Below are 20,423 nucleotides of genomic sequence, written 5' to 3' on the forward strand. Positions count from 1 at the left end.
TTTAATTCGCTGGACTATGTGGATGTCTGCGTGTAGCTCGTACAGCTCATCGTTAAATCTTCTTCGGTCCTCACCCTCGCCAACGCGTAGAGGTCCATAAATCTTTCGTAGAACCTTTCTCTCGAACATTCCCAAAGCCGCTTCATCTTCTGGTGTCATGTTGTTGTTGTTGTTGTAGCGATAAGGTTGCTCCCCGAAGGCTTTTGGGAGTGTTATCGATGTGATGGTCCTTTGCCGGATACAAATCCGGTACGCTTCGGTACCATAGCACCCTTAAGGTGCTAGCCCGAGGAGCTTGGGGTCGCCAGAGCCTCATCTGTTAGTGAAACAGGATTCGCCGCGGATAAGTGAGGTTGACAATTGGGTTTGGAGAAGCTATTTATTGCGCTGGCAACCTGAAGGATTGCGCTACACAGCCCATTGCATCTGGTATTTTAGTCGCCTCTTACGACAGGCATACCTACCGCGGGTATATTCTGATCCCCTAACCCGCTGGGGTCTTCTGTTGTCATGGTCCATGCTTCTGCCCCATATAGCAGGACGGGTACGATAAGTGACTTGTAGAGTATGATTTTCGTTCGCCGAGAGAGGACTTTACTTTTCAATTGCCTACCTAGTCCAAATATTATACCTCAAGCAAATATGTTGCAATATCAATTCAACATTCCTACTCGGCTGCTTCGCTCTGACCATTTAATACATTTCTAAGTATCTACCTTCAGGCTTATTGTTTATACTCCCAGAAACGAGAGTATCAGCCAAACTTATTAATCTTAGCAGACAGAACCTACGAAGTCTCACTGAGTACTAAATCAGACAATGTAGTCTACGATATCAACTAAGTATTTAGGACTCACTGGAATGAGGGGCATTTTGTATAGCCGATAGCCTTCTATGGGATATTGTTCTGGTGTAAATCACTGGAAATTCGCATGCATTGGTACCAACATTATGGGTAGGGTGTAGTGGATGACATTGGTTGTCTAAAAATCAACTATCACTACCCAGGCATTTGTTGTTTTCATCACTTTAATAACTGCCAAGCAGAGGTACTGGAAACAGAAACGACATGCTACCTCCTGCAGCGCTCATGGCGTTGAATTTTCGTGCCGTCTATGACCATCTATAACTGTAAGAATTTGCTGCACGACACAGTCAACTCCACTCATTCCTGTTGAATACCCAGAAACCTGGGCATCCCAACAGACATCTGATTGATGAGCCAACACCGCCCAGGGGCTTAAGGAGTCATCTCCGTAAGCATTATAAGGAAATATGGCACCTGAGAACACAGCCGTATGAAGCCAAAAACCAGAAGCAGGTCCTCAGTGAACTCCACAAACAGGTGTCGGACCTCTATGTCAGGAATTGCCCGGTGAATCCTGTACTCAAAGAACAATACCCTAAACTTGCAGAAGATAAACGCACTCTCCCTAGGGAAACGCGAGTCACTCTAGCTCAACTTCGTAACAGGTTAGACTCTTACCTATCCAGAATCAACCCCGACATACAAAATGTATGTCCTGCTTGTAATGTGTCCCCACATGACACCAACCATCTCTTTAATTGTAATGTGGAACCAACGCCTCTCTCTCATTATGGTCCACCCCTGTTGAAACAGCAAGTTTCCTTGGACTCCCGTTAGAGGATATTGATGACAATTTGTGATCGGTCGCACCTATTGGATGGGGCGAAGCACTGCTACAATAACAACTCGTTAGGATAATTGGTTGTTGTTGTTGTTGTAGCGATAAGGTTGCTCCCCGAAGGCTTTGGGGAGTGTTATCGATGTGATGGTCCTATGCCGGATACAGATCCGGTACGCTCCAGTAACACAGCACCATTAAGGTGCTAGCCCGACCATCTGGGGAACGATTTATATGGCCACATTCAACCTTCAGGCCATCCCTCCCTCCCCACTCCCAAGTTCCATGAGGAGCCTGGGGTCGTCAGAGCCTCGTCTGTTAGTGAAACAAGATTCGCCGCGGATAGGTGAGGTTGACAATTGGATTTGGAGAAGCTGTATATTGCGCTGGCAACCTGAAGGGTTCAGATAAGTCAGTTGCTATTGCCGTATAGACATGGCAATTGCCTGATAGAGGTAGGAGGAAGAGAAGATACAAAATATCGAACACTTTCTTTGCAGATATCCTGTTCGAAGTTTAGCGGAATTTGGTTCTGCAATGGGCCAGCTAGTTCCCCGCTCTTCTAGCAGTGGGCAGTTGTTGTCGTTGTAGCAGTGCTTCGCCCCATCCAATAGATGCGACCGATCACAAATTGTCATCAATATCCTCTAACACGAGTCCAAGGAAACTTGCTCTTTCAACAGGGGTGGTCCACAATGTGAGGGGTGTTAGAGGCGTTGGTTCCACATTACAATTAATGACATGGTTGGTGTCATGTGGGGACACATTGCAAGCAGGGCATACATTTTGTATGTCGGGGTTGATTCTGGATAGGTAAGAGTTTAGCCTGTTACAGTATCCAGATCGAAGTTGAGCTAGAGTGACTCGCGTTTCCCTGGGGTTTCCTCTTCCGCAAGTTTTGGGTACTGTTCTTTGAGTACTGGATCACCCGGCAATTCCTGGCATAAAGGTCCGACGCCTGTTTGTGGAGTTCGCAGAGGATCTCATTATAAACCTTTACCTATGTGGACTAAACTTACATTATCAATGCATGTCCTGCATGTGAAGTATCGCCACTTAGTTGTGCAACCCTTTGTTTAGTTTCCCTGGACTGATGGAACAAAGTTACAGTTAGTGGTAAAGGGGTTGCCAATATGTTCGCCAAATTCAAGTGATGCTTGTTTCTACGACTGGAATGTATCGACAGCTTGCACAGGATGATCGCCACTAGGAACGTCTTTATCCTGCCAAGGCTTTGACTTCTTTTTCTTGAGGCTGAAACGTTAAGCAAACCAATATGTTTTTAAAGCATTTAGTAATTACCATATACTTATATTGAGTAGGAATCATGGTTGTTTTGTTGGATGCTGTGCTGCCCGATCGGAAAGACCGGGCGCAAGTAGCGCTGTTTTTATACCTCTTAGATTGGGGAGCACGAAACCGCCCAGACTTTGGTACCTGATGTCAGGGCTGGAGATTCGCAGAGGAAATGGTTTCCTTACAACCTTGCTTTTGGTACTTCCGGCACATGGCCTTGATGGGGACTGCCATTCTTTCTGCGTGTAGGCCAACTGACCAGTGTCCTGTAATTGTGACTGTCATCATAAATATTTTTTTTTAGACAAATTTGGTAAATCCTCTGGTTTTTTGTTTGGTTTGGTTGTGGTCCGGCCAAATTCTTATGGTGAACCATGGGTCCGTAGAGTATTACCGGTGGTACAGATACTCAGTTTAGAATAAAAGATGTAGTTAAGAAGGGACGCAACACTATCGTTGGTGGAGGTGCTTCCCCAAACCACGTGTAAGTCATCCGGCGTCGCGCACTAGGTTGTTACCGTTTTAAGCATGCAGATTGTCAACAGTTGCAGGCTTTTCTATTAATAAATTGCATAAATATACGACGGAAGGTATGTGCTCCAGCGGGTTAGGGGGCTTAGAATATACCCGCGGTAGGTATGCCTGTAGTAAGAGGCGACTAAATTAACGAATTGATTCAAGGGGTTGTGTAGCGCAACCCTCTCAAAGGGTTGCCAGCGCAATATATAGATTCTCCAACCCAATTGTCAACCGCACCTACCCGTGGCGAATCCTGTTTCATTAACAGCCGAGGCTCCGGCGACCCCGAACTCTGGATGGATCTAGTGGGTGGGAGGGCGGTATGGCCTAGAAGGTTGCATGTGGTCATACCAAATCGTTCCCGAGATGGTCTGGCTATATTACCTTTATGGAGCTTGTTACCGGAACGTACGGGATCTGCATCCGGGAAAGCGCCATCAACATCGATAACACTCCGCAGGGCTTCGGGGAGTGTCCTTATCCCTACAACAACAACAACGAAAGGTATGTATTATCTAATACTCTGTTAGTTTTAAAACGTGGCTGTGCAGTTTTTGCTCTTGAACCTAAACCAAACTATTTCTGATTTTTAAGCAACTCTATATTAATACATGCAAAGTTCGTTCTAGGGTATATTTTCTAATTTTAAATCAGAAATCAGAAAGAACAATACTATGGACTCATTCAGTCTATGTGAGGTCCTCACGGACCAGCCAGTTCTCTCTATTCAATTATATAGTTTTATATATATATTTTTTTTCTTTTCAAAGCATGTAGGTTTTGATAGGTTTTAGGTGAACTCAAAATTGTAGACAACCAAAAATGGTATACTAACCATGATATATCATTTTTCTTTTTCCCATTTTGTAAAATATCAATTCTTAGGAAGACGATGAAAATGAAGATTTAGTACAATTAGATGATGATGATGAAATACCCATGCCACCAGAAGCGAGTCTAAATAAACCTACTACAGGCGGCAAGGGGTCTGACTTATATGAGCCAGAAAATCCAACAGAAGAATTGGAGAATTCTAGTGATGAAGATGATGATGACGACGACAATAGCGACGAAGACTCAGATAAAGAGCTTAAAGAACAAACACATGTTAATAAAGAGCACGAAAAAGATAAAGTTGAAAAAGAACATGATGAGGAAAAAGAAAAGGAGAACGACGTCGAAAATGAAAAAGAGAGCGATAATGAAATTGAAAATGAAGCTCAAGTTGAAGATGAAGAGGAAGAGGACGACGAAGGTGGAAATAAGGAGACTGCAGAAGAAGAACCTGGAACACCACCACTAGATAAGCTTAGACTTACTGCAACTGCAGATGATGATGCCGACTCAAAGTATGATCCAGAACATGAAGTATTGTCATATGATGGCTCAAATATAGATATGGATGATTTGGCAGAACAAAATCTCAATGATAATGATAAAAATAAAAATGATGAGGAAGCTGTTGCTGCACCGGTTAATGAAGGTGAGGAAAATAAAGCTGATTCAGATGCTGATGCCAATGCTGCTGATGCCAATGCTGATGCTGCTGATGATGCTCATGATGATGATGCTCATGATGATGATGATGATAATGACAAAAGCGTACGTACAGCGAGTCCAACTGTGTCTGAAACAAAATTGCCGGAAAATGATATATCAACTATAAATAATAATAATAAAAAGGGTGTGTTAGAATTGTATGATGATAGTGATTGGGAGGAACTTGATATCGATAAGCCGAAGGAATATGAGAAAGCAGTAATAGGCGAAGCAAGTGCTGATGAAGAAGAAGTTGAAGTAATAGCAGAAATTGAAAAAGTTGTTGTGGTAGAAGATGAAAACGACGACGACGACGACGCTGAAGTTGACAAGGGTAAAGAAGGGGATAAGGAAAAAGATAAAGATGCAAATGAGAAAAGTGATAGTGAACCAGATCGTTCCTATACACCATGCTTGGATGAGAATAACGATCCTGATGATGTTATTATTATTGAAAATGGACCAAATGATGAAGCGACAGCCACTACAGCAGCAAATACATCAAAGAATACAGAAAAAGAACCCGGCGAAGCCGACGACGATGATGGCGCTAGAACACCTGAAGTTATTGTTACTGAACCGGTTATCGTTATAGATACCGAAGTAATTTCAGATGATGATGATGATAATGCTGCAGCAGCAGCACCACCACCCTCACAAAAGAAAAAAGGCAACAAAAAACGAGATAAAAAAATTGCAACATTCAAGAAAGTTAGTAATAAACGTAAGGTACGTAATTATCGCACAGATAGACAACAACAAGATGGCGCTAAACATAAGGATAAACGAAATTTAGCAAAATCCAAATCACGTTCGCGTTCATTGTCTAGACCAAAATCACTCACACGCACACCAACACGTAGCCGTAGTCGTATGCGCAGTCGTACGCGTTCACCACCACGTGCTATCATAAGTCCTTCGCCATCATATTCACGTTCCAGAACACCGCCACGTTTACGCGGACGGCCAATTTCGCCAACACCATCACGTTCGTTTGGCTCGCGTAGCCGTTCCAACGATAAAGAGAATCGTTGGCGTTTTAATAATAATAATAAATTTAATAATAAATTTCGTAACAAACGTCGTGAGATACAACGTTATAATGTGCGTAACGTTGTTGGTATGTCACGAAATTTGCGTGAAAGTCGTGAAATTAAAGATCGTTACGGGCGTGATGCTGGACGCCCATATCGTGTAAGTCGCTCACCAAGTCCACGTGGACGCCGTTCATTTTCCAGATCACGTTCGCGTGGTCGCTCCTTGTCACCGCCTAGACGACATAGGCGCGGTAGTTTTAGTATCTCACCAACACCACATACCATGACGCAGCGCCGTTCAATTTCACCTAGACAACGTTATCGCTCGCCACGTCGACACTCGCTTTCACCACGTCGATTTACGCCTTTACGTGGACGTTCACGTACACCTTTGCGTATGCGTTCACGTTCGATAACACCGCAACAACGTCGTAAAGGAATGAGACGTACACGTGAAAGTCCATTTGTACCGCTGGCAGTTATATCACGTTCCCCTACACGTATGCGCTCGATGTCACCATCGCCACGTTATACACCACGCCTGCATAGAAGCCGTTCAAAGACGCCTATATTGCGTACAAAAAAAGGTAAAAAGAATAAGCAAAAGGAAAAGGCTAAGAAAAAGAAGAAGAAGCGTTTACCATCGCTTAGTCCGGAGCACAACATACGCATTTCACGTCAACGTGATGCATTCGAAGTTGCGCGACCACCAAAAAAGAAGCGTCGTCATTCACCAAAACAAAAGCAGCAAATCGTAGAACAAACATGGTCACCATCACCATCGCCACCACCTGCAATCGAGTATGAACGTGAAACTAATAACAATGTATCATGGACGCCGCCATTACTATCGCCACGTCTCGTACATGAAATGCACGGCATTTATCAACCCGAACAGCGTCGTAGCGCTTCAATTGCAGATAAGCGTGATAAACGTAAACGTCTAAAGAAAAAGAAAAAAGGTGAAAAGCGGCGTGAAAAGCGTATAGGAAAGCGACGTGCGCGACATACACAAACACCAGAACCATTACCATCTAAAGAGGTATTTGCCTCTGGCGATAATATACTTGTAAGTGTAAGTTTCAATAAAGACGCTGGTCCAAATCAACCATCACAAACCACGGTGGTTACATTGCCACCCAATCGTGACGATTTACACAATAATCAGCGACGTAATTCGATTGATTGCTCGAATGCTGCTGGCAAAAAGAAGAAAAAGCGCAAGAAGCTCGACGCAAAGCCTGTCGCAATTATCGATCTGGAACGTTCGCCCTTCCAGGTGCATCAAGAGCCTGCCGATGTTATAGTACTTACCGATAGTGAGGAAGGTGCTGGCGGCGCTCATGATAGTGAACACGACGAACAACAAGAACATGAAAACAATCACGCTCATGCACATGCACGACGACGCGAATCACATCGTGAACGTCGTCGTAGCCAATCTATCGCCGAAGAAATAGAACATCGTCGCGCACAATTGAGTAATGGTGTACGCTCGTCATCGCAATTAGATAAAACGCCACCATTGGAACGTGATCGTCTTGAAACTATACTTGAAGAATCCTATGATATACCACAAACTGGACCAAAAACACCGCCCGAACCACCTACAGTTAAATTTAGCATGCCTAAAAAACAAAAACAACAACGCATTAATCCATTACATGACGACGCTGAAATGCATTCAGAATCTGAAATGGTCGAAACTGGACGTGTAGCTGATGTACATCGTACAGAACATGAAACAATGCATATACAAAATAATCAAAAGATTGGCCCAAATACACCACCCGAATCAGGACCATGCTCACCAGATGCTTACGATCCATTCGATCCAACAAAATCACCATCACTATCACCACGCTCACCATCGCCTACACCACCACCAATGAATACATCAAAAGGTTCAATTGTTGTTGATGTTGTTGAGGTAGTAACCGCCACACAACAACAACAAAAACATATTAGCGATGAACAACAACAACAACGTCTAGCCAATGAACGTAACGAGCGCATTGTTAATGTCACCGTACAAAGTAACAGTATGACTGTACAAAGTGGTGGCAAAACACTCAACCCAGTTGAATTAGTTATGAAATTAATGAATAAAAAACAAAGTAGTAATCAACAAGATTTATCTAAATCGAATATACCGCAACATAATAATGCAATTACGCATATGGGTAATACGCAGAACAATGAACAATTGGGTGCAACTGTGATATCGAATGTACTGCTATCGAATGGTGGTAATGCACAATCAGCACAACATATACCAAGTATATCGAGTCCAACACCAATGGGTGGTACCAAGAGCATGAATCAAATATCAAAATTACCATTACCCAAAATTACCAGTAGTGTGGGTAGTAGTAGTGGTGCTGGTGGTCTACCTACAGCTAATACGAATATAAGAAATGGTCTCGGTTTAGACGATATGATTAATATGGATATGGATATGGATAGTCCATATTCGCCTGGTTCTGCAGATTATGAGGATCTCTTTGAACCACCACCAGATAGTATACGTCGCACCAACGCCAAACGTACTATTAATAATAATAAATTGGATGTATTTGATAATTTATTTGGCAGCACCTCACCAGTTGGTTATATGCGTATGCCAAAGAAATACAAGGCAATAGTAACAAGTAGCGTAAAGAAAAGCAAAATTAAAGGTGGGTTTGCTATAAAACTGTTTAACCCTATACATATAAATCCAAGTCAAAATGAAAAAATATGTATGTATAATGTGTGTGCCTGTGTGGGAGTTTTAATACATATCTGTGTGTGCGTGTAAATTATATGTGTGTAATATCCGGTTCAACTTTTAGTTAATTTCATTTAGAATTTATTTAAAAAAAATTGTTGTTTGTGTATGTGAAATTCAATTGTTGGGAAGTAAATCCATTTTGAAAACTGTATCCCATACCAAGTATTCTAGTGTCAACAATGCGCAGCTCCATGGTTTTTTCGGTAAGTGAAAATGCCAAATTTATTATATACATAAAATTTTTTATAATAAGCCCGGTTTATCAGTGGTTGGTTAAGCTAAGCTTGTTTAAACTCTAGTCAAATTTAAACTCCAGTTAAACTACTGTGCAGTTTTTCAGTCACAGTTTAAGGCCGCCTTTGGGGTATGCTGTTTTGTGCGGCAACATTGGTTTTTTATTATCTAGATAATTTGTAGATACGGCAACAGCTGGATATTGTTTACCCAACAAACATGTACAAAATTCTCCGGCGAAATATATATCTAGTTCTGGAAGTGATATCCAACAATCATTATTTAATTATTCTTAAACCAGATAGTTTTCTAGTTGATATCCAACTTCATTCTCCAGTCACTATCCAACCTTTGAGAAATTTTGTAAAATTAAAAGTTTTCCAGTTGATCTCCAACGTCATTAATATTTTCCTAATTTCGAGAGATTTTGAGAAATGTACAGTTCTCAAATGAATATTTAACCTATTTCTCCAGTTATATCTTACATTATATAATATTGAAAAAAATCTCCAAGGAGGTGCCACCAAAACCAACAACTGTTTATTGTGAAAAATAAACACCTGGTTGATAGCAGTAATGAAGCGTAATTAATCAAGAATAAATTATATAGGCGGCCGCCGTGGTGTGATGGTAGCGTGCTAGGTCTGCCACACCGAAGATCCTACATCAACATCATTGAGTCATACATTTGAGTCCAGTTAGAGAACCGTAAGTTGTTAATTACATTTTTTCAACTTAAGTAATAGCATATTTTCTTTATAAAAAATTCCCTCTTTTGCTGAGTACGCTATGATTCTCGAGTTGAGCCACTGTTTCAAATAAACTCCTAAGATTTTAGAAGTATGCCTAGTTATCAACATGAGCTCTAATGGTACTCAAGCCCAAATGCTTGTTGGGTATATTCGACGCCATTTCGTACGAACGCAAATAACTGATAGGTTAACTAGAGTTTAACACTAGCAGATCGGCCGCTTAAGCTTAGCTGAAACCTCAGTTAAAGTAGACTGAAAAACTGCAGAATAAGTTTAAGCGTAGTTCAACTGACAAACTGAGTTGAACTTGTATTGAAAAACCGGGCCTAAGTAGAGCTGTCAAACTAGCAATACTCTCAGAAGAAAAAAAATTATATCAGGGCATTTCTTTCAGTCTAGGAAACGTAGTACAGTAGACGCTCACAAATTAAAACCACTTTGTTTTTAGGGTGGTTCTAATTTCTGAAAAATTCGCAATTCCTGAACGTTTTTTTTATTTGTATAAAACTTAAAAATTAATTTGTTTATTGGCCGTTAATGAATAAATATATATATTTTTCTGTTGGTGATCTCTAGGCCTCTTTTAAATAAAACAACTCGGTTTGTTGCTTGTATGTATTTAATTATTCGATATTTCGATCTCAATCTGAGATCATCATCAGGACTGTAATAAAAAACAATAAAAACACACATTCAATTACACATAAAAAACATATCCATCTCTTAAACGTAATGCATAAGCGCGACTTACATCTTCCGCTGTGAAGCAAAGACTAAAAAATTGTGAAGAAAAGTGATTATCGGAACCAACGAAATAACTAAACAGAGAGTGTAAATATTTAGATAACCAAATGAAATACCGTAATAGTAAACAAAAATAGAGAAACATTTACAACAATAATATGGCAAGCGGCGAAAATAATGATAATAATAATGTAGGTATGCGTGCAAGTTATCAGGTGTATAGTTATTGTACCAAGGCACAGAAACTGCATGAGTGTGCATGTGCAGAAAATGGAGCAAACTGTTATTATTTTTGTTTTATTTTATCACGAGTATTGGTTGTGCTTTAAAATCAGGTTGCGGTAGGCGTACGCACAATGATCCGTGTCAGCCTTAAAATTCATCCTTTTATCATTAGGGGTGTTCACTATGTGAAGCATTTCTAAAGTAAAACCCTTATGATAATTTTTCTCCTCTTCCAAAATTTTGATATTTTCGAAATCCGGGTAATGTCCGGTATCCTTACAATGAGATGATAGAGCCGTTTTGTTGTCAGAAAAATTGTTCCTTAATTTTATATTGGATTTATGAGCGGATATCCTTGTCTTCAGTTTTGATTTTGTATAATTTAATTGGAAAATCGTTCTTTTCGAGGGTATCCTTTATAAGTTTAATATTTTTGGTATGGTAAATTCTATCACTAATGGAAAGAGTTCTTCTCACGAAATTATTGGCCGTGTTCACTATTACTCCTCTATCATGCTGTGAGTTGAAGTTAATCAGTCTGCCGGATGCAGTAGGTTTTTTGCACCAGTCTAATGCTAATTGGTTGTTTCTCCTAATCACTAGGGTGTCCAGAAAAGGTATTTTTCCGTCCTTTTCTACTTCAATAGTGAATTTAATCGATCGGTGGTATCCGTTAAGTAGGTTAAGTAAAATATTTGTGTCTTCCGTTTTTATTATCGCGAACAAATCATCTACATATTTCGTTAGCATTCGTGGTTTGTTCGGCGCCTCCATTTCAAACCGGGATAAAAGTTCCTCCATCACAATATCCGCAATATCCTGATGATCTCAGATTGAGATCGAAATATCGAATAATTAAATACATACAAGCAACAAACCGAGTTGTTTTATTTAAAAGAGGCCTAGAGCTCACCAACAGAAAAATATATATATTAAAACTTAAAAAAATAAAGTCAATTTGCATTAATAAACTACAATCAAACTTTGTCTTATTAACTTTTATTCATAAAAACAAGAAAATATAAAATAACAATCCAGTAAAATACATATCACATGTTTTTTTATTAAATATACATAATAATAAATATACATATATATATATTAGGGTGGGTCAAATTTATTGTTGAAAAGGCGCATCCAGTTTCTGAATCTACATATGCGTCATACTGAGTAATATTGTCCATGGGACCATAGGTCTGAAATTAATTTCGAGTCTCCCTAATTTTGTTAGAAAAGTTTATATCCCAATCCAAATAGCGGCTCTCACAAATAAAATACATGAAAATAAATGTCAAATTCGTATTCGGATTGGGATATAAAATTTTCTAACAAAATTATGGTGGCTCGAAATTCATTTCAGACCCATGGTCCCATGGACAAAATTACTCAGTATGACACATAGATTCAGGAACTGGATGTGCACCTGAAGTTTTTTCCCCCATTTTTGCCCATACAATTTGACCCACCCTAATGTATATATACGTTAAATAAAAAAAAAGATCGAGAAAACAAAAACTTAATTTACAATAAATATATTTTTTCATTAAAAATACATAAAAGATCGATTAAAATACATTAAAAAAGCCAAAAATTAATCAAAAATTTCATAACTAATATTCAGCGATGTGCAATGATTTTTTTGTTAGCCTCATGATAGGTATTAGTAACAGCGTTTAAAATTAATGATTTCTTCGATTTGATGGCAGGTGGCTGGCACTACATCAAATTCTAGGGCTAACCGCTTCCCTTGAACACATTTGTCAAGCTTTTCAAAGATCTGAACTTTGGTTTCCAAGCACAAACTATTTTTCTTACGTTTATTTGGCATTTCAAATTTTCAAAAACAAACTACGCTCAGAAATTAGAATTTTCGATTCTAATTTCAGATCGTGTAATGTATTGAAAGTGTTGATTCTAATTTCTGGACATTCTAATTACTGAAGGTTCTAATTTGTGAGCGACTACTGTAGTAGTTTGGACATTTTGGCCGCTAAATATAAGACAAACATATTAAATTTTTCCTCTATTCTCCTACGCGTTTCACGCTACCGCGCCTTCTTCAGCAAGCTCTGTTTTAATAAGTGGAAGTAATTTCACGTTTTCTAGATCAAATATACAACATTTAGAGAACGCACCACGTTCTCCGGTAGTATCCTTTCAATCTGATCTTGCATCTAGCGCTAAAAGTTAAAAGTGAAAGTTGAATGGAAACTTGTTGCATTTAAAAAGTTTACACAACCGCCGCCCATAGAAAATTGTTGTTTTTTTATTTAATTTAAAAATCAGTTTCAACAGTATTTTCACATTTATAAATTCTCTATTCAAATATACATACATTGGTTTAAGTTTAGAAAATGTATTTTGTTATTGCGCGTAGAAATTGTTTGACAGTAAAATCGAAAAACAATCTGTGCTTCTGTGGATTCCAGACAGAGCGAATACACCTATCATTAAAACACATGTTAGTCTTGTCATCTTTAAATATCAGAGTTTAGTTTAAATAAAGGTTCAAAATGTTATAATTCAATTTAAAATTACAATTTAAGTTAGATCTTACGATTTTCAATGTTAAGTTCAGAAAGCTGAGGAAGTTTAAATATAAATTCTGAAAATAGGAAAATTTTAACTTTAAACTCAGTATCTGCACTTAGAATTCAAATAATAGCGACTCCAATTCAGAATTTCTATTTTAAATTCAAAACAATAATTCGATTTCAGAACCTTACAATTACAATGACGATTAAAATATACATGCGACTCCATTCAGATTCGTCTTCGCGAAAAAAAAACGATTTCGGTCAGACACTACTAATACTTAGTGTTGGAAAAGATGTATTGTCGAATTAAAAAAAATATCTCTAAGAGTATTTTGACAGCATAATAAATTAAATCAATCGATGGCTTTAACGATAGTTTAACAGCTCTGCTATCAAGTTTTTGTAGAAACATTTTGTTAAGTATTTATATGTAGCAAGGTGTCAAAAGTATATTTGCATGAAAAAAATTACATTCTAATCTGTCAAAATAATCGAGTTTTTATATTAGGCCCGGTTTTTCAGTAGTTGGTTCAGCTAAGCTTAAACTTAGTGTGCTTAAACTCCAGTTAAACTACTGGGCAGTTTTTCAGTCCCAGTTTAAGGCCGCCTTTGAGGTATGCTTTTTTGTGCGGCAATATTGGTTTTTTTATTATCTAGATAATTTATAGTTACGGCAACAGCTGGATTTTGCTTACCCAACAAACATGGAAAAAAAGTTCTCCAGCGAAATATATATCTAGTTTCGGAAGTGATATCCAATATCATTATTTAATTGTTCTTAAACCAGATAGTTATCGAGTTGATATTCAACTTCATTCTCCAATTACTATCGCACTTTGAGAAATTTTGTAAAATTTAAGTTTTCGAGTTGATTTCCAACGTCATTAATATTTGCCAATTATTATCCTAATTTCGAGAGATTTTGAGAAATGTACAGATATCCTACATTGCATATCGAGTTGTGGTGGAGTTGAAAAAAATCTCACAGCTGTTTATTGTGAGAAATAAACATCCGGTTGATAGCAGTAATGAAGCGTAAATAATCAAAATAAATTATATAGGTGACCCCCGTGGTGTGATGGTAACGTGCTCCGTCTACCACACCGAAGATGCTGTGTTCACGACCCAGACAAAGCAACATCAAAGTTCTAGAAACAAGATTTTTCAATTAGTAGAAAATTTTTCTAAGCGGTGTCGCCCCTCGGCAGTGTTTGGCAAGCACGCCGAGTGTATTTATGCCATGAAAAGCTTCTCAGCGAAAACTCATATGCCTTGCAGATGCCGTTCGGAGTCGGCATAAAACAAGTAGGTCTCGTCCCGCCTTTTTGTAGGAAAAATTAAAAGGAGCACGATGCAAATTGGAAGAGAAGCTCGGCCTATAATGTCTTCGGAGGTTATCGCGCCTCACATTTATTTATTTTTTAAATTATATATATTTCATTTTAGTTTCGTGAAAGCACTGCAATATGGCATCTTACATTTGAGTCCAGTTAGAGAACTACAAGTTGGGAATTAATTTTTTTCCACTTAAGGGCATTTTTTGCTTTATAAAAAATTCCCTCGTTTGCGGAGTACGCTATGATTCTCGAGTTGAGCCGCTGTTTCAAAACAACTCTTGAGATTTTAGAAGTATGCCCAGTTATCAACATGAGCTCTTATGGTACTCAAGCCTAAATGCTTGTTGGGTATATTCGACGCCATTTCGAACGAACGCAAATAACTGATAATTTAACTAGAGTTTAACTCTGCCAGATTGGCCGCTTAAGCTCAGCTTAAACTTCAGTTAAAGTGGACTGAAAAACTGCAGAATAATTTTAAGCGTAGTTTAACTGACAAACTGAGCTGAACTTGTACTGCAGTGGGGTTTAAGCTTTTTGACAGATGCCATTCGAAGTCGGTACAAGTTAATAGCTGGTGTCAGTTTGTGAAGCAAATTTTGCAGTAGCCTTACACAAACAAAGCTCAACCATTAATAATAAAATTTCTTTCACTTAAAATTTTTTTGATTAAAATTTTCACTTGTATAATCCACGTCAGCAACTTGTATGCTTAATTATTATTTTTTAATTTAAATTTAATTTGTTCTAATCTTCTTTTTTTTTAATGATTTAGCGAATCAAAATTTAAGGTTTGGTGTTGTTAAAAATTGTAAAAATTAAATCAAATCGAAGAAAGATATATATTGTCATGAGCGATTTACAAGTGCATATATTTGCTAATTTTAAACGTCATAGACATTCTGCATATAAACAAATCTTGACACCTAGCTACATAAATATACACAGTACTGTGGCGGTCTTTTAACTATATATTACATCAGGGTATACATCGTATACCGGTTTTGATTTTGTTGCCATTTGCATTGTCAGTTTTAATTACTATTGTGGTCAAGTTCGTTCGGCTTTGAGTTCGTTTCCGATTTATTTTTCAGTTTCGATGAAGCTTTCGGTTTGAATTTCGGCCCGTTTTGGTTCGGGGTTTGTTTCCGAATTTAGTTACGATTTCGAATTATGGCAAGTTTCGGCATTGGTTTCCGTATTCGGTTTCGGTTAACAACTTTTTACAACAGAGAACAACTCAACTGCATTTCAGAAAAGTTCTGTTGTATTTCGGAAAACCCCAAATAAAAATCAGAAGAATGCAAATGTATTTCAGAAAAAAATGCAAATGTATGTATGTAAACGTAAAACATTTTAAATAAACTTCGGAAAAACTCAAAGAAATTCAGAAAAGCATAAATGTGTTTCAGAAAGCACCAAATGTACATATTTCAAAAAGAAAAATGGTGATGACCTTAAACCAGCAGCTTTAACTCTAAAACCATCAAAAGGATCGAATGTTTAGCTTTTTTGCGCTATTTACTACAGCTTTGTTAAGAATGGAAACGCAACGTGTATCTTTAAAAAAGAGAGAAAGAAAGGAAGGAAACACTTCTGAAATACATACGCGTATTTCTGAAATTCATTTATGTTTTTCTAAATTTCTTAGAGTTTTTCCAAATTTTATTTAAGTTTTCTGAAATTTATTTGTGCTTTTCTGAAATATATTTGTCTATTTCCGAACTTCATTTGCGCTCTTAAGGAAAGCATTTGAGTTTTTTCTGAAACACTGTTGGAAAAGGTGTAGTTTTGATTCTAGTTTCGGATCGTTTTTATTCCGGTTTCGGTTAATATTTGGGTTTCGGTACTCATTTATGCTAGTTTTGGTAACGAATTTGGTCCCAGTTTCGATCTGGATTTTGGCCCGTTTTGGTTTCGTATTCGGTTCTTGCTTCGGTGTTGTCTCGGTTCAGGAGTCGATTCGTATTTTGAAAGGGAGTTTAAATTCTAATTATAAAAGGCGACGCATGCGTAGTAATAGTTCAGGTTTTAAAAAAAAGAAGGAAACTATACCTGTTTTTGATTATAAGACCGCCACAATTAAGGAACCAAATTATCAATGAATTTATTAAGCACACAGTGAATATTAAGTAAAAGCTTTTCAAAAGCCACCAAATACAACATAATCTTACTTAAAAGCCGCAATCTATTGTAACCAACTGGCTGAAAAACTTGTAAAAAAATATAATCAATTCGACAACTAGCCATGAAGTGTGTTCAAACTGTTGTGATTTAGCAAAAAGCGCCAATAGGATTTATGAACATTTGAACATGAAGGGAACAATCAGGATTAAGAAGTTACGATCCATACTCGTGTGCATCTTGCGCAAACAATCTAAAAGTCTCTTATCAAATATCAACAGAAGTCAGCTGTTCTGTCAAGCAATTACAACTTACAGCTTGCACTGTCATCTGGCGTATGAGAGCAACTGCCGGTAATGCAGTGAAATATTCACAATAGTGCCATAGTACAAATAGATTTCTTTGTGTGTTCACCATCGTTTATTTTTAGCAAATTATTTTAATAAAATATAGCTAAACAAAAACACTACGACCAATATTTCCCAAAGCTCACTAAAAGCTCGAATCTCCATCTTTACAACCAAAACTTTATTTACATATTTGGATTCCAAATATGAGCGAAAAAGGGACGGGACCCGTATATATATATAAATAAGCCTACTACTGTATGTGGAGGCTTTAAAAGAATATCTTCAGGTTTTTTACTCCATATAACGAAATGATTAAGAGTCTCATCACCTAGATGGGATGTTGATTAAATGTTCAATATACCATTTTGGGAGATAGACACTCATGTTTTGCCATATAGTCGAGTGCAGGCGAATAAAGTTTCTGTTGCTTTGTTTAAGGTAGCAGCTAGCAGAGCATTCCACGTGAGGGTGTTGTATAGTAAAACCGCTAAATATTTTTCTTCTATTGCAAATCGGATTTTGGTGCCACCCAGGTATGATTCTGGCATGGATAGTTTTTATTCTCCGGGTAAAAACAACTAAGACAGTTCTGTTAGGATTGGTAGACAATCATTTTGTACCACACCACCTTTACATGATGCGCAGGGCATCTCCATACAATTGTGCGCCTTATCCATCCATAGAGAGTACACCCCTTGAGGGCATCGCCTAGTGCCCACAATTGATTCAGTTGTTCCTCCCAGCTCAATATTGATATTTCTTCTCTTTAGCATGGATAGCACCCAGCGAATCATCATTGGGCGTATATCCTTGCCACTCGTAGTTTGTTCGTTAGCTTGGTGTGTATTCTCGAAAGCACCTGAGATCTCAATGAAAGCGCATAGGGCTATATTGTTAGACTTCAAAGCGTTTTAAATTTTTTCAGTCAGGCTATGAACAGCCGTATTTGTAAATTTTCCTCACAAGTAGGCAAATTGAGTTCTACACAGAGGTAGTTTGTTTAGGTTGATCTCCCTAATATGCTGATGCGAAATTTACTCTATACCCTTTAGGAGAAACGAACTGAGGCTAATTGGTCGTTACGTTGACGGCAGTTGCTTGGGTTTCCCTGGCTTTGGTGTGAAATATTAAGAAGTAGTATATTATATGACCATTTGTTTTTGCAACTGGGTTACAAAAGAATACGGCTAATGGTAAATGTAAATATACATATACATTAGAGCGGGTCAAATTGTATGGATCAGGGTTTGAATTGCTTGCTGAAAAATAGTAAAATTTACAAATTTTTGGCTTTACCAGCAATGAGTTTTTTGTCGGTTTGGAATTTTTGTGTACAGCTTACATTTGTATTTGAAAAATATTTCAGCAACAGAAAAAAGCAAAGCAAACAATAAAATTTATTTTTTTTTTCATTTTACTTCAGACATTCAAGTAATGGATGCGAGGTGTCGTAGTCAGCAGAAAAAAAAACTTGAATATTTTACTGTGCTTTGAAGCTATAAGTATTTCATTATCAACTATTTTTAAGTAAACATTTTTCAGTTTTTTAACAGCCGAAATTCTGGTTTCGAATTACTTGCTGAAAATAAGTAAAAGTAAATTTTGTTTTACTATTTCAGCAGAACTATTTGATTTTCAAAGGGACATACAAACAATTGTACGATGTATTGATCGTAATAGCCTTCATCTATGTGTAGGTATTTCTTGTTTTTATGTTGTTTTTACACCCGACACACATATATACGCATGATTCTACTGAAAAAAAAAGACAAATACGTACGTACAAAATCTGCACCTCCACCGGTAGCTTGGTATATGTACTGGAGTCATTCGGGGCTTTTTCCGGGACCAAAGCATGGCATTGCAATGTAGCATGGCCACTTTCTCGCGGATCGTTCAAAATTTGTCATCCAATGAGTAGCTCCTTGTGGAGCGACTGTCCTTAATTCGGTCCTAGAGCCTAGCACTGCCGCGTCTACCGAAGAAATACATATTTATAAAGCGGGCACATATATGTCACATTCAAACCGCGATGTTTTAGGCTAACCCCTAATACTTGTTGTCGACGCGATTTCTTTAAAACATGTATGGCTCCTTTCTGTTCACAACCAAGAGCGATTCACGCCGCGTTTAAGCGCACCTCCGTTCCTTCAGCATCTATTAGCACCAAAGCTGGTCTGATAGCCAGACAAAATTCGCGTTTGTTGCTAATTTTTGTAATGAAATTTGTCATGCCGCTACTTTCGAACACGAGTAAGGTTCCTACAAGATGTGGCCGTAATCGGTATATAGCCACGCAGAGTTTTTATATGTATAACAAATATATCTTCTAAATTGACTTTCCGATATTTAAATACCTAATTGAGCTATTGCCTTCAAGTCGGGAGCAATATCTTCAGATATTGCTATTGAAGGAGGAAGTGCTCAAAAAAAAAAAAATACAATCGGCAGACAACTACGTCCACTTTCTTTATAAAAATACAAACATATACATATAGGATATCTCTGTAACTTACTTAAGGGAACATCCTCGTAATGATGACTTAAATTACGTATTTTACAATTTTGAAAAACTGGCGTGGCAATGGCTTATTGGCCCATGTATACTATTGCACTTATTCTGACGACCATGACACAATGTCCCTTAAAAAATTTAAAAAATCAACATAAGGCACGATATACCTTCGAGGAGATTTAGGCCGAGCTTCTCTTTCTGTTTAAACCCATTCCGCACGGCATCTGTGAGGAATATGTATTTTCGCTGAAAAGCTTTTCATAGCAGAAATACACTCTGAGTAGTTGCGAGCCCTCTGCTAAGGGGCGATGTTGATGTTGATTTTCTAGGTACTATAACCCAGTTCCTTCGGTGTAGTAGGTAATCCTGTTACAAATGTGAGTGTATCATACACATATTTAACAGGCGAAGCTCTGGCGACCCCAAGTTCCTCATGGAACCATGGAATGGGGAGGGCGGAATGGCCTAATGTCATATTAATCGTTCCCGAGATGGTCGGGCTAGTACCTTAATAGTGCTTTGTTAGCGGAACGTAACGGATCTATATCCGGCAAAGGACCATCAACATCGATAGCACTCCCCAAAGCCTTCGGGGAGTTTCTTTATCGTTGACATACGGTGCACACGGTGTGAGTCATCTTATGATCTTGTCTCATATGAATGTTTGTGCCGGAAATGTTGGAGGTCGGGCATTTCGAGCTTGTGAGATTGTATCTCTTAACTTCAGGCTCCTTTTAGCACTAGCAACAAACGAGAATTTTGTCTGGCTATCAGACCAGCTTTGGTGCTAGTAGA

General features: G+C 38.1%; 1 protein-coding gene across 3 annotated transcripts in view; it reads left to right on the top strand.

Annotated features, from left to right (window-relative positions):
- Positions 1-20,423, top strand: part of LOC137253459 (uncharacterized) — a 146,652-nt gene that overhangs the window by 72,270 nt on the left and 53,959 nt on the right. For all 3 annotated transcript variants that reach the window (XR_010953805.1, XM_067790425.1, XM_067790415.1), the window contains exon 3: positions 4,347-8,715. Coding sequence is in view for 2 of the 3 variants with exons in the window: in XM_067790425.1 (XP_067646526.1) it covers positions 4,347-8,715 (4,369 nt within the window). In the remaining variant the exon portion in view is untranslated. The remainder of the gene's footprint in view (positions 1-4,346; positions 8,716-20,423) is intronic.

The sequence above is a fragment of the Eurosta solidaginis genome, chromosome 1 (assembly GCF_040869045.1).
Source record: "Eurosta solidaginis isolate ZX-2024a chromosome 1, ASM4086904v1, whole genome shotgun sequence".
In the NCBI taxonomy this organism is placed as follows: Eukaryota; Metazoa; Arthropoda; class Insecta; order Diptera; family Tephritidae; genus Eurosta; species Eurosta solidaginis.